Source organism: Styela clava, chromosome 12 (assembly GCF_964204865.1).
Source record: "Styela clava chromosome 12, kaStyClav1.hap1.2, whole genome shotgun sequence".
Taxonomy (NCBI): domain Eukaryota; kingdom Metazoa; phylum Chordata; class Ascidiacea; order Stolidobranchia; family Styelidae; genus Styela; species Styela clava.
In genome coordinates, this window is record NC_135261.1 from 6,073,699 (window position 1) to 6,088,117 (window position 14,419).

At 36.7% G+C, this 14,419-nt stretch overlaps 2 protein-coding genes across 2 annotated transcripts in view; one reads left to right on the plus strand and one right to left on the minus strand.

The window, feature by feature from the left end:
* Window positions 1–14,419, plus strand: part of LOC120329268 (mitogen-activated protein kinase kinase kinase kinase 3-like) — a 362,445-nt gene that overhangs the window by 252,728 nt on the left and 95,298 nt on the right. The window lies entirely within an intron of this gene.
* Window positions 1–14,419, minus strand: part of LOC120330499 (titin-like) — a 281,688-nt gene that overhangs the window by 18,282 nt on the left and 248,987 nt on the right. The window contains exons 373-416 of the mRNA XM_078118750.1: window positions 14,229–14,391; window positions 13,865–14,136; window positions 13,636–13,782; window positions 12,991–13,288; window positions 12,572–12,776; window positions 12,279–12,495; window positions 12,020–12,196; window positions 11,790–11,941; window positions 11,414–11,704; window positions 11,054–11,303; window positions 10,705–10,902; window positions 10,423–10,560; window positions 10,179–10,336; window positions 9,766–10,069; window positions 9,482–9,685; window positions 8,990–9,379; window positions 8,651–8,791; window positions 8,419–8,565; window positions 8,037–8,224; window positions 7,842–7,953; window positions 7,569–7,763; window positions 7,136–7,340; window positions 6,857–7,056; window positions 6,662–6,771; window positions 6,375–6,555; window positions 5,868–6,167; window positions 5,636–5,786; window positions 5,218–5,532; window positions 4,895–5,018; window positions 4,657–4,780; window positions 4,378–4,575; window positions 4,013–4,175; window positions 3,779–3,935; window positions 3,599–3,701; window positions 3,314–3,478; window positions 3,042–3,195; window positions 2,816–2,952; window positions 2,450–2,624; window positions 1,998–2,122; window positions 1,598–1,856; window positions 1,197–1,368; window positions 877–1,077; window positions 352–802; window positions 105–241 (exon numbers count right to left, since the gene is read on the minus strand). Of these exons, the coding sequence (XP_077974876.1) occupies window positions 105–241; window positions 352–802; window positions 877–1,077; window positions 1,197–1,368; window positions 1,598–1,856; window positions 1,998–2,122; window positions 2,450–2,624; window positions 2,816–2,952; window positions 3,042–3,195; window positions 3,314–3,478; window positions 3,599–3,701; window positions 3,779–3,935; window positions 4,013–4,175; window positions 4,378–4,575; window positions 4,657–4,780; window positions 4,895–5,018; window positions 5,218–5,532; window positions 5,636–5,786; window positions 5,868–6,167; window positions 6,375–6,555; window positions 6,662–6,771; window positions 6,857–7,056; window positions 7,136–7,340; window positions 7,569–7,763; window positions 7,842–7,953; window positions 8,037–8,224; window positions 8,419–8,565; window positions 8,651–8,791; window positions 8,990–9,379; window positions 9,482–9,685; window positions 9,766–10,069; window positions 10,179–10,336; window positions 10,423–10,560; window positions 10,705–10,902; window positions 11,054–11,303; window positions 11,414–11,704; window positions 11,790–11,941; window positions 12,020–12,196; window positions 12,279–12,495; window positions 12,572–12,776; window positions 12,991–13,288; window positions 13,636–13,782; window positions 13,865–14,136; window positions 14,229–14,391 (8,654 nt within the window). The remainder of the gene's footprint in view (window positions 1–104; window positions 242–351; window positions 803–876; window positions 1,078–1,196; window positions 1,369–1,597; window positions 1,857–1,997; window positions 2,123–2,449; window positions 2,625–2,815; window positions 2,953–3,041; window positions 3,196–3,313; window positions 3,479–3,598; window positions 3,702–3,778; window positions 3,936–4,012; window positions 4,176–4,377; window positions 4,576–4,656; window positions 4,781–4,894; window positions 5,019–5,217; window positions 5,533–5,635; window positions 5,787–5,867; window positions 6,168–6,374; window positions 6,556–6,661; window positions 6,772–6,856; window positions 7,057–7,135; window positions 7,341–7,568; window positions 7,764–7,841; window positions 7,954–8,036; window positions 8,225–8,418; window positions 8,566–8,650; window positions 8,792–8,989; window positions 9,380–9,481; window positions 9,686–9,765; window positions 10,070–10,178; window positions 10,337–10,422; window positions 10,561–10,704; window positions 10,903–11,053; window positions 11,304–11,413; window positions 11,705–11,789; window positions 11,942–12,019; window positions 12,197–12,278; window positions 12,496–12,571; window positions 12,777–12,990; window positions 13,289–13,635; window positions 13,783–13,864; window positions 14,137–14,228; window positions 14,392–14,419) is intronic.

A 14,419-nucleotide genomic window follows, 5' to 3' on the forward strand; every position in this document is an offset into this window, starting at 1 on the left:
ACACGTCACCTTATGATATTCCAAGGTATAATATAAATTGGCATAGACGTTCTCATTTATTGTTAATCAATAGTTTTTTACCATGAATCAAGACTTCCACTTACCTCAACAAGCTGTGGCGGCTGTGGAGGGAATAGTGGATTTTTGGGCACAATAGCTTCTTGAGATTCGAGTGGTGGACTCAATCCATATGCATTTTCACCATAAACTCTGAAGAAGTATCCAACACCTTCTGTGATGCCTGCAAAGGAGATATTGGGTACTGTCAGTGATATAACAAAACAATGATAGAAAATTGAGCAGAAAAATGTTGTTATATATCCTGTATGAGTTCATAGAATATTTACATACCTTTAACAACACAGCTGGTAGTTTTTACTTTAGCATCAACAGTAAACCAAGCTGTTTTTCCTACTTCTCTGCGTTCAACCACATAGTTTGTGACTGGACTTCCACCATCATTGAGAACAGCTTTCCATACAACAGTGACTGATGTAGCTTCCAGGTCACCAAATTGCATTGGACCTTCTGGTGCATCGCAGCGACCTATCACTTTAACAGGGATAGAAATATCGCAGTCCCCAAATTTGTTTGAAAGTTTGATTTTATAATCTCCACTGTCACGTCGATCAACACCCTTGATTACAAGCTCACTTGAGTCAGAGTGTATTGCGATCATTCCTCGCATTTTCAAGTCTGTACCAGTTTTACTCCAAGTTACTTGTGGTGGAGGTCTGCCTTTGAATTTTACAAGCAAGTTGATCATTCCACCTTGTTTTACAGTCAAACCATCTTTTATGAGCTGAAGAAATAAATTTGAATTAAAATGTGAAAGAAGTAATGTTACAGGTTCTAAAAATGGAATTGATTTTATACCTCTTCATCCAGCAGGAATTCGGGCGGTCCAGTTTGGTCTTTGATGACAATATGTCTCTCAACTTCAGCAGGTTCTCCCACTCCTCCAGCATTGCAAGCAAGTACTCGAAGATAGTATTCCCCTCCTTCATTCAGTCCTTTCATGGTGAATTCATTGATACGAATTGGGTTGGTGTTGCATCGCTCCCACCATGATCCATCCTGTCATATGGATACATCATTATAGTGTAAAACAGACTATCAAATAAATTTACGCTAAAAATATACTAAGAGTAAACTGTAACTACTTTTATTACTACTGTTACTATTCGGTCACAAACCTTTCGAGTTTCAACAAAGTATCCCAATAGTTTTGATCCTCCCTCATATTCTGGTTTGTCCCAAGCGACAGAAAGTGTGGTTTTTGTAATGTCGATGACATGAGGATTCAAAGGAGCACTCGGTGGAGCGACTGGTTCTTGGCAAAGTGCAGGTGCAGATTCCTCACTGGGTCTGAAAAGATGTTCATTATTTAGAATTAGGAAGCCACCACCAAATCAGTCGCCATAAAACACAAGCTGAGTTTTACGGTTTCCATTATGTCAGGTATTCAATACCATAAAATCAATATTATTTAGTAGTAGCTAATAGATTACTAGAAGAGGCAGCAACATTTTTTTCAAATAAGAGTTTTAAAATGATAATAAAAGCCATAAATATATCACTTTTCGGTACTACTTACTTTCCCTCCCCTCTGGCATTAATCGCATATACACAGAAGACATATTCAACTCCTTCAATCAATCCACTGCAAATGAATCTACATTGGGTGATTGGATTTCTTGTGGCTTTAATCCAGCGTGGTCCCTTACTTTCCTTCTTTTCAACAATATATCCAGTAATTTCAGTTCCTCCTGTGTTGACTGGTTCGTTCCAAGTAATAGTTGCAGAATCTTTCATAACTGAAGACACTTGTGGTGTGCTTGGAGGACCTGGTAAGCCTGTAAAGTGGTTAAGGACATATGAAATCCCCGGAAAATAACATTGTTAATATTTATAAAAGGGATATCTGTACAATAATAAGGCATTAGCACTCATTTTTCTTGTCATCTTTAGAAATCATTCAATAAACTACCACTTACTGTATTTGCTTTCGGCAACAATTTGTTCTGTTACTAAAGGCTTGCTGATTCCAATTCTGTTTTGAGCAAAGATACGGAAAGTGTATTCTGCATCTTCAATGAGTTTTGTAATCTTCATAGTCGTTCTAAAATAAGAAAATTTGAATGATAAATAGAATTGTTTTGATAAGTAGAATATTATTTTAGTTTAAATTCTTCTCAAATATTCTGAAAAATGCTAAGGTGGATAAGTGTATGAGGTTGTATAAGTGATCCTACAAATATATTGTTTTAGCCCTAAATTTTCCAAGTCCGTTTATCTTTGAATGATTGACTGACTGCATAACTATACCCATCCCAGATACCACCAAAGATACTTGAGATTATGTGTATTTTGAACTCTCAGAAGAATAACTGTTATGCCATTTTAAATATTTGTGAGAAACTGATCAAATGATTACTGAACAACTAACCTTGTTACTGTATCACTGACAATAATCCAGTTTGGTCTATGAAGTTCACGTTTCTCAATAACATAGTTACTGATTGCAGCACCACCATCATATTGTGGCGGTCTCCACTGAAGTGTAACTGAGTTAGAAGTCACATCAGATGATATTACAGGCCCGTCAGGAGACAATGGAACATCTGAAAGAAAATCAGAGGTTAGTAATTATCCATAGTCTATAGATAGATCCTATAGATAGTATTGTATTTAGCAAATGACCAAAACTGACTGACAAACAATACTGAAATGAGGAAAATTAAAATATAGTTTGATTGCAGTGAGTTTACATGAACAGATTCATTCACATTAACTTAACAATAAGAAAACTTACCAAGGATAATCACTTGGATTAGCTGTGTGCAAGATCCAGATGAGTTGCTGAGAGTAATTCTATATTCTCCTCTGTCCTCAACTGTGGATTCTCTTATTTCAAGAGACGCAGTTGTGGGTGTGGTTTGAATTGTTGTTCTATAAGTTTCATAAATATTTCATAATTAAGATTGCAATTTAAATAAACTGAAGTTTGAATGCTGATTTCAACAAAACCAATTGCATACCTGTGCAGATCCTCTCTTATCTCATCTTTATCCTTGGTCCATGTGACATCTGGCACTGGTAGTCCAGATATTTCTAGGTTTAGTTTGATGGGTTGACCAGCTTTTACTGTCACAGTTTTCTGAGTAGATTCGGTAAGCTTGATGCTTGGTTCAGCTGAATAAGAATAATTAGAAAAATCTTTAAATGTAACATGATATATGCTTTCATTTTGGGATAACATGCAACTGAGTACTGCAATACGATATTTTTATATCATGGATGTCATACTTACCAAGCTGTTCTTTGACTGTAATAGATGAAAACAAATCTTTTGGTTCACCAAAACCAGTTTCGTTCTTTGCACGGACTCTGAAATAGTAATCCTGTCCTTCTTTCAAACCCTTGATAGTGTGTCGAAGATCTTTAGTTGTATGAACAGTGATCCATTTGTCTGAACCTGAGAATGCAGAGACCGTATATAAACATATAATTTCGTTTTAGCACTATTCTCAAGTCTAAAACAGTTATAAATGTGCAAAGGTACTGAAAAACTAATGATAAAACAACAAAGTCACACCTTTTTCCATCATTTCAACTTGGTATCCTTGAACTTTTGATCCGCCATCTTGTAATGGTGGCTTCCATGCCAATGAAACTGTTGATTTTGTAATTTCAGTTGCCTAAAATAAAAATTGACATTGTTAGAGGTAATTAAATAATATTAGCAATAATTATACTGTTATAAAATAAAGCAAACCTCAATAGATTCGGGGGCAGAAGGTTGCTCAGAAACTTTGATTGCTTCTTCTGTTTCTCTGCCTTCGCCGACACCATATTCATTTTCAGCAAGAACACGGAAGTAATACATTGATCCTTCCTGCAAGCCTGTAACCTTATAACTCATCTTAGAGCATCTGTAATAAAAGCATTCTTATTAGTATAAATTTTTTTTTTCAAAAAGTCGCAATTGGTGTGCAATATATCAACTGACTTGGTCACCACTGTGTTCCATGCCTGCCTTGTGGCTTCACGTTTCTGTACAAGATAGTTTCGTACTGCACTTCCACCATCAACTTCTGGAGGTTCCCATGCCACAGTGACTGAATTCCTGGTGACTTCACGAACTCTAACAGAAGCTGGTGCACCAGGAGAATCTGTAAAACCGGTATATATTTATATAAGTTCATTGACAACATTTCGCAGAACCATAATGGTTCACAATAGTTTTTTTTACAGAAATGTCACCATTGAATCTACAATGATTTGTATAACAGTAACATAGTTGAAGAGTCCCAGAAGAGTAAGAATATTCAATACATTCAATAAGCAATATGGATTCAATCTTTGTTCTCTCACCATTAACTTTGACACTGATTGTAGCTTCCTTTGTGCCAGATTCATTTTCTACTGAAATTGTGTACTTTCCAGCATCATATCGATCAGTCTTTTCAATTTCGAGTTTGGATGCGGCCTCGTGGGTATCGATGATTGCATGTGTGAGTAGATTCTCTCCATTGGGAACCTTTGACCATGATACAGCGGGTGCTGGTCGTCCTGAAATTTGAAAGCAGTCAATATATGAGATTGTACTATTTCTCTTAAAGGTTAAATGAAAATATATGAAATATGACTAACCAGACACCAGAACGTAAAGTCTGAGTGGTTTTCCAGCTCGAACAGTCACTGTTCTTCTAAGACTGTCATCAATAGTCAATGAAGGTTCTTCCTGAACTTCTTTGGCTCTGATTGCTTCAGAAATCTGAATCAGAAATTTTTGTTCAGAGAAAGGCGACAATAAATATCACATATTTTATTTTTTCCATAACTGAGATGAAAAATATAACTTGACTTTACAAATCATTGAAATACTCACCTTAGCTGCAGTTTCACTTCGTGCCATAGTGTTCACAGAAAAGACGCGGAAAATGTATTCATGTCCTTCCTTCAATCCAGTAACAGTGAATTCCTTGGCTTTGATATAGCTCGATTTATGTACCCTAGAAATAAGTCATTGTTAAGAAATTTACAGAGAGATTTATAATTTTTTCTGGTATGTATGCTTTTAATTGCTCTGCTTCATCATTAAAATATGCGGAAAACTTGGCGATAATTATGTTTGAATTTGTTCAAATTTAATGAAAGAAATATGATATTTACAGGAGTAAATATTTTCAGTATGTCAAGGACAAAACTTACTGTTGCCATTCTTCATCTTGGTCAGGAATACATTCAGCCATTTCCACTATGTATCCAACAATATCGCATCCACCATCGTACAGTGGTAGATTCCATGCCAAAGAGACACTGGATCTTGTTGTATCTACAACTCTGCAGTTAGCAGGTGGAGCTGGTGGAAAAGTAGGATCTTGGACCTTTGCAATGTTGCTTGATTCACTGAATGGTCCTGCGCCTGCGGCATTTTCAGCACAGACACGGAATTCCCATTCAGACTGATAACGGAGTTTAGAAACGCGATAACGAAGGTCAGTGACATTTTGGTCCTTGTTGCATCTAAAAGATATTAAAGTTCAATAGTAATTTCACTGCTATTTTAAAACAAATACTGTTTATAAACAACAGTTACTCTCAATGTCACACTTCACAAAAATCTTACCTTAACCATCTGAAGCCTTGCTTTTCGCGCTTTTCAACGACATAGTTGACAATTTCTGATCCCCCATCAGTTGCGGGCCTTTCCCATGCAACAGTGAGTGAATCCCTGGTTGTTGCAACAACTTTAGGTTTGCCTGGTGCAGACGGAACACCTGGCATGAACAAACAATATCACAGTTAAAGGAAATGTCAGGCTCAGGACTTTTAACGAGTGAATCATTATATTATCTTACCAAATTGATTCTTCGCTATTAGGGGCGATGATTCAAGTGCTGGTCCTTTTCCATATTTGTTGACTGCTGATACACGGAAAATATATTCATTGTTGGCAATCAACTTGGTTACAGTGCAGCTAGTATGTTCAATGCATTCATAGGCAGAAACCCAACTCAATCGAGATGTTTCTCTCTTTTCGACAACATAATGTGTTATTTCAGCACCGCCATCTTCTTCTGGTCTTTCCCATGCAATATTGCATTTTTCACTTGTAACTCGGCTGAATTGTATTGGTCCTTTAGGCTGCCCAGGAGTATCTGTGAAATATGAAAATTATTGTCAAATTTAAGGATGGTATTTTTGGTCGAATATCAGGACTTGAATTTGAACGCCATTATACCTACAATCAGAAATTTTATGCATTTCCACAATATTTCACTGACTATTGCTATATGAATTAACTAATACAGCATTGATACTTGTTGATAAAATGTATTATTATCAGTGCATGCAATTCTACTTACCCAACACTTTGACGTTTATAGTAACTTTCTTTTCGCCACATTCATTTCTTAACATTAAGCTATACTTTGCAGTATCTGATCTGTTGCAATCTCTGATATTGAGTCCAGTCATACCAGGTTGAGATATAACATTTACATGATCAGAGCTTTCCAGTTCAGTTTCTCCTTTGTACCAGAATACCTACGAGAAACCAAAACGTTTTTTTAAACAGAAGCAGTTTACTCAATTTACAAGCAGACCATTTACAATGGATCTGGGTGTAACTATTCTACAACATGCTACTCACATTTGGCTCCGGCTTTCCACGAATCTCTGCTTCCAATTTGAAGTTACTTCCAGCACGAATTTGCACAACTTCTGAGACAAGTTTGCTGTCTAGTTCTATGATAGGTGGTTCTGAACATTGAACAAAAAATTATTGATTGGTGTGTGGTGTGCGTGTTGGAAGTAATAAATGGATTTATATGAATAGATTTCTCACTGTATGATGGTTTGCAAACAACTGGTCCCAATATATCTGAAGGTTGTCCGATAGTTCCTACAGAGTTCTTTGCAATCACTCTAAATTCGTAGGACTCATTTGGTGTAAGTCCGCTTACTTCAAAGCTGCAGTCAATGACATTTGTGAAATTGCATTTCAACCAACGACCATCTGGAACATGTCGCCTTTCAACAGTGTATCTACAATACATATGAAACTGAATTGGACAAGTATCTATCAAAAAGGAAATTGTATCATTCAGATATCGTGAATACTTACGATGCAATTTTGCTTCCTCCATCTGCGATTGGAGGTTGCCAGGATAGAGTGATAGAGTTTCTAGACATATCTGTAACCTCTACTTGTTCCGGAGGGCCAACCAAACTAATGGCTTGGACAGGTTTGCTCACATCGCTGTAATTGCTCAAGCCAGCAGCATTTTCAGCCTGTACTCTGAACTGATATTCTAATCCTTCCAAGAGACCTGTTAAATATATATTACTTTATATTTCCACTAGACCTAGACACTCATTTCCAACCTAGACACTCATTAGATAGAACTTGTATGGTCTAACAATTGCAGCAGACAAAGTATTTAACATAGTATAGATGATGACCAACCATTCTCTCAAGAAACATTTTTTCTCTCTCCCAATTTCATTATAAATCTTCCACCTATCCACATTATATCAATAGATCAAATAGATCATACCTTTGATTGTATATGTCATATTTTTAGTTGGTTTCTCATTTTCCTTCTGCCACAAAATGGAGTTCTTTTCTTTTTTCTCAACATAATAACCAGTAACTGGACTTCCACCATCATGGACTGGTTCATCCCAAGATATGGTTGCAGTATCTTTGGTAACACTGGTAACCTTGGGTGTTCCTGGTTGTTTCGGAACAGCTGAAAGTTTCAAATATCACAAATTAGAAAAGTGCAAAATAGATCAACATACAACAGTAATAAAATGTAGTTTCTTACTGCATTGGAAGTCAGCACGGCAGATCTCTGACACCAGAGGTTCACCAAGTCCGAATCTGCTTTCAGCCATTACACGGAATTGGTAGTCAGTATGACGTGCCAGTTTTCCAACCTGCAAAAACATATTGTACATAATGTAAATCATTCATTAGAGATATATTTCTCATTTAAACTTTTGTTATGTTATAATATTACCTTGATTGTAGTTCTTGTTGTGCACGCAGATACTTGTGACCAAGTAGCACGTCCAAACTCTCTGTAGTCAACAACATAGTTGGTGATTTCACTTCCACCAGTTTCTTGTGGTGGTTTCCAAGATATTGTAATGGAATCTGCAGATACTTCAGAAAACTCGATAGGTCCCATTGGAGAACCAGGTTTGTCTAAATATAAAAAAAATTTAATGCAGGTGCAAATTATGATAGTTTGTGTTTTATTACCGTACATCAATCATTCATGGTTGAATACAATATGCTCTAATAAAATTATGCGAACACTCAATTCCAATGTGCATTGGCATAATGGTGTAGAAACTCAAATTGCCCAAAACTATACATACATAGAAAACTTCACTCACCTAGAACAACTACTTGTATTTTGTGTTTTTGTTCACCCGAGCTATTAGAAAGTTTGAGTTCATAATCTCCAGCATCGGATTTCTTTGCATTCCTGATCGTCAATGTTGTGTTGTCAATAGTAGTTGACATTGCAACTCTATCACTTTCTGCAAAGTATGAAAAGACAATATTAGCCAAACAAACTTATATTTTCTATATAGCCTTGTTTCGGATATACTTTGAAACACAAACCTTTTAATTTGATCCCAGCAACAGTCCAGGTCACTTCAGGAGTTGGCTTGCCAATAATTGGAATATCAGCTTTAATTGTAGAGCCAGATTTTACTGAAATTGTTTTGTGATAAATGCCTCGTAAATCAGCTTCAGGTGCAACTAAAATAAAAAAAGAATATTAACAAGCTTAATCAGAATTGATAGAATAATTAGAAGAACAGAATTATTATTAAAATATATACACCAACTTTAAATTGAGGTCACGTCATAATACACTGATAGCGAAAGGTATGTGGTATAATAAATTATTTCCCATATTAATTAGGCATTGATGATTTATATAAAAAGCAAACTCACTTCGTTCATCTTTTGTTATAATCGATGAGAATGCTTCTCTAGGTTCACTTAATCCAGCTTCATTCTTGGCTCTCACACGAATTTCATATTCGATACCTTCGCGAAGATTTCCAATAACATGTCTAAATACAGTTCCCTTAGTTCTTGCACACTCGGAGAACTTATCAGATCCTTTTTCACAAATTTCAAGGATGTAGGCACTGATGCGGCTACCACCGTCATACTCTGGCCTTCCCCAAGAAACAGTAATTGAATGTTTGGTAACTTGTTCCACGTCCAGTTTTGAAGGAATCGCTGGCACTTCTGTTACAGTTATTGGATTTTCAGTCTCTCTAGGTACTCCAATACCATACTCATTTTCTGGTATGACTCTGAAGAGATAGGTTTGTCCTGAAAAAAGAAAAAAGGTAATAATTGCTGACTCGCCAGTTACTAACAGCAAAGTAGAGAAAACATCTCAGTCTATCTAAATCCAAGTTTAATTCTGTGTACCTTCTTGTAGTTTTGTTATCTTGTAAGTATTTCTTGTACATTTAGTAGCGACTGTTTGCCAGCTTTTACGCGACACTTCTCTTTTTTCAATGATGTAATTCTTGACATGAGCACCGCCATCAACTTCAGGAGAATCCCAAGCAAGTGTAACAGAGTCACGATTAACTTCTTTGCAAGTGATGTGGCCAACCGGTCCTGGTGCATCTGGGATTAAAATAGTTCGATCAGTGACAGCCAATCCAATTTTTATCTACGACTAAATAGCTTCCATTAAATCAACTTACCTAGGACTTTAACAGTCAAATGAATGACTTTTTCTCCAGCACTGCTTTCCAGTCTCAATGTATATTTGCCAGAGTCATCTCTTGTAGTAGAGCTGATCAATAGAAGAGTCGAATAATCAGTGGTAGTTATTTCTGCACGATCTTGTAGCTCAACATCTGGTTTTGTCCACGTCACTGTAGGTCTTGGCCGTCCATGATATATGACGAAAAGTCTCAGAGAGTTTCCAGCTCTTACTACATAGTGCGAGCGGAAGTCTGCGTCAATCTGGAAATCTGGAGCTTCAAGCTTGTCAGTAGCCATAATCTGAAAATTTGTTATTGTCTTAATTTATAAACAAATACATATGTTTGAAATTGCCTCTGACAACAAATTATTGCATCAAGAAACATTAGCTATCAGAATAACACTATACCTTTCCAGAAACTTCTGTTGCCTCTCCTACACCTGCGGCATTGACTGCCTTAACTCTGAAATTATACTCTGTTCCCGGAGTTAGGTTGGGTACAATGTACTCACAACCTTTAATTGTGTCTGGGTTCATTCTAACCCATTCATCATCAACTTCATCACCTGTTACAAATTTTAATTTAAATAATTTGAAAATTTGAAGATGTTTGTCAAAAAGTATAAAAAGGTAATAAAATTTTATGGCTTACCCTGAGTTGCCTTTCGAGATTCGACATTGTATCCAAGCACCTTGCTTCCTCCATCATAATTAGGTGGCGTCCAAGATATTGCAACAGTGGTCCTCGTGGTGTCAGTGACTCTGGCAATGCCAGGCGCACCAGGTGTGCCTAAAAGATACAAATGACAATTGGCAACCAGACACAGCATTGCATAGATTTTTAAATCGTTGAATTCCAAAGCTAGTTTCTTTCTAGTTAGCTTTGAATTTAATATATGTATCCATTGCCACCAAATATTGAAAAAATTCTCACCAATTGGTTCTCTGCACATGATCAAGGCTGATGGCTCACTGTGTTTGCTAAGTCCAGCTGCATTTTCAGCACTGACTTTGAATTCATATTCGTGCCCTTCAGAAAGTCCTGTAACTCTGTAACGAAGCTCAGTAACTGGACTTTTGTTTGCTCGCACCCATCGCATGCCTTTTCGTTCACGTCTTTCAATGTGATATCCTGAAGAATAATAACAATACAACGATTAAAGGCCGCACATATTATCGAACACATTCAGATATTTATTTCCGTCGTGCATGAAATATTGTACAGGGTGCATGAAATATTGTACAGAAACAATTAGAATTAACAAACGAAATATTTTATTTACCTGTAATCTCATTACCACCATCGCTCTTTGGTCGAGCATATGAAATAGTGATAGAATCAGGAGTTGATGTTGAATATTCAGGGCGTCCAGGGGCATCTGGAACAGTGTATGAAACTTTGGCCGTTACAGGCTCAGAAATCAAAGGTTCTCCAACACCATATTTGTTTTGACCTGAAATTCTGAACTGATATTCATGGTTCTTGATGAGGCGATTAACAGTAATGTTGTTTGAAGTGCAGTTAGCAGATATCTGAAAAATAAAGTATAATTAAAGTGATATCCAAATATTTATGTTATGATAGTGGCAGGCAACCTAATCGTCCTCATTATTATATCCACTTGAATGGAAGTAACACTTACCAATGCCCAATTCAGCCGACTTGTTTCTCTTTTCTCGATCACATAACTTTCAACAGTAGCTCCTCCAGTTTCCTTACACAATCCCCACCAGAGTGTAACCTTTTCATTTGTGAGAGAAGTAAACTTGACAGGGCCTTCGGGTGGGCCAGGTTTGTCAAGAACTTGAAGTTTAAAGTCCATAGTCTTTGTTGCACAGGCATTCTTTGCTGTGATTGTGTAATGTCCGGTATTTGTTCTATTGCACTCTTTGATGATCAAAGTGGCTATGCCTTTAGCATATTCAATTTCAATCTGCAAACAAGATAATAAAGTATTGATATTTATTTATGATCTAATAAAACTTTGCTATTATCTCTATTATTCAATAATACAATACCTGTGCATTAGGTACAACTTCATTTCCATTTTGAGCCCAAGTCACTTTAGGAACTGGTTTTCCAGTAATGATTGCTTTGAGTTTTAGCGTTACACCAGCTTTTGTTGTCAGTCCATCAGCGATTTCAGAATCCAGTTGAATATTGGGTGGTTCTAAAAAATTGTTAACAAATGAAATTATTAGCTTGTTGAAATTGTGATACTCTAACAAAAAATATGCCTGATACTTACTGAAATCATCTCTACAGACAACTTCAACACTTGGCAATGAAGGCTTGCTTGTGGTACCAGCAGCGTTCTTAGCTGTGATTCTAAATTGATACGAATCTCCTGTATTCAGACCGGTTACTGTGAACTCGCACACTTGAATGTTGGTGTAGTTACATTTTAACCATCGACCATCTTCACCTGCAAGAATTAAAATTAATGAATTGGAAAGCCAATTGAACTTCTTCAGTTGGATATGTTGCCTTTCAAAATTAGGACTTACCAGATTTCTTTTCTACATTGTATCCGACAATCTTGCTTCCTCCGTCATTTTTGGGTGGAGTCCATATCAGTGACACGGAATCTCTTGTTATATCTGTCCAGTCTGGACAACCAGGTGGGCTGACAATGTTTCTGGCTCGTTCGAATTTGCTTGGTTCACTTCGATCGCTCAATCCGGCTCTGTTTTCTGCAATGACTCTGAATTGGTATTCCAGGCCCTGAAAAAATATAATATCACGTTTGAAACTATAAAAAGAATAAATGTTTTTTCAAGTATACAACAAAACCATTTACCTCTGTCAAACCAGGGACTCTGTATTCCCGTTTCTTTGCAGTAATGGAAGAAACCTTAGTCCACAAGATAGCATTTCGCTCTTTCTTTTCAATATGGTATGCTGTTATTTCTGAACCTCCGTCAGAAACGCAAGCATCCCAATTGATGACCATGGAGTCAGCATTGACTTCTTCGATTTCTGGTTGGGGTGGTGTACTTGGTACTCTGCAGTAATTGAAAAAGAAGTTATTTTGAACTACCCCAATGTAAAAAATAATTACGGTACTATTAACAAGACAAACACACAGAACGGAAATTTCAGGCAAGTTGCCAAACTTCAAAATGAGATGTATAATGAGACCTAAAAGTACTACAACGACAATCTCAGCATATGACATAGAATATAAGTGAAAAACACAATGCGTTAGTAATTTCTCACCTGAAAGGATGTTGTGCAACAATTTCATCTGAGTTTGTGAATTCTCCAAGTCCATATTTGTTTTCAGCAGCTACTCTGAATACATATCCTCTGCCTTGAGAAAGCTTGATGGCTTTGATGACCGTTCTACTGCAGCTTGCACTCACAGACATCCACCCAGTTCCAGCAGTGTCATGTTTTTCAACAATATAGTTTGTGACATCAGCACCGCCATTGTCTTCTGGAGGAGACCATTTAAGCACAGCACTTTCAGCAGTGATTTCAACAACATCCAGAGAACTAATCTTTCCTGGATGACCTGAAATATAAATATACAAATTACTAATCAACCAATATTCAATGGCACATAAAATTAACGGTATTTCAAGCATGTGCATTTAACGGGGTACGATTTACGCATTAGTCACGCCATAACTGTTGAGCAACCTCGAAGGCACCTTGAGTGTAGGGTGTGATTAAGCTTCTTTGTTGATTTACCGTATATTCAGCATTATGTATGGTAGGAGCTTTTTGAGATATAACTTCATTTATCAAGCATATACAATTGGCACTGAACTCACTTTGCTTCAAATATGCATTCTTCTTCCGCGCCATCAGGCCCATGTGATGCAGAAAAACTGAAATAAAAAGTTACTCTGTACTTACCATATACATTAACAGTCAAAGGTACTTCTTTTCTCCCACAAGAATTATCCAACATCAAATAATATTGACCAGCATCTGATTTTTCAACTTTTCTGATTTTCAGAGTTGCGTTATCATGAATTGTTTCATAGATAACTCTTTCTGTTTCTAAAAACAATATAAAAGATTAAAAACTCGGTTATTTTGAAAGAATTAAACAACAATATCAGCATATCAGTAAGACACTTACGTTTCAAAGGAATTCGTTCTTTCGTCCAAGATACAGTTGGTTTTGGTTTTCCATGTACTGGAATCTCTAGGTGTAATTGTGTTCCTTGCCGAACGTTTATAACATTCCCTTTAGGTAGAGAGCTGATATCGGCAGTTGGAGCATTTGTTACTTCTCGAACTGTTACAGGGCCAATAGATTCCCATGGTCCAAGTCCAGCTTCATTGTGGGCAGCAACTTGGAACTCGTACAATTTACCAGTGCAGAGGTTATCAATCAAAGCGTTGGGTTGTCTGATGAAAATAAATTATAAGAAAATAATTTCAAAACTCAAGTATGCTAATTATTTATGTGAAATATAAGGATGAAATTCAGATTAAAATACCTAGTTTTCTGTATTTGCCAATCATCGGAATCCTTTTCTGCATATTTCACATGATAGCTCTGAATAGGAGTGCCGCCATCTTGATCAGGTCTTACCCAATGTAAGGAAATGGAGTGGTTGGTGATACCACTGACTTTTAGGTCATTGACAGGAGATGGATTTTCTGGAAGACATGAGAAAAGTGATATTTC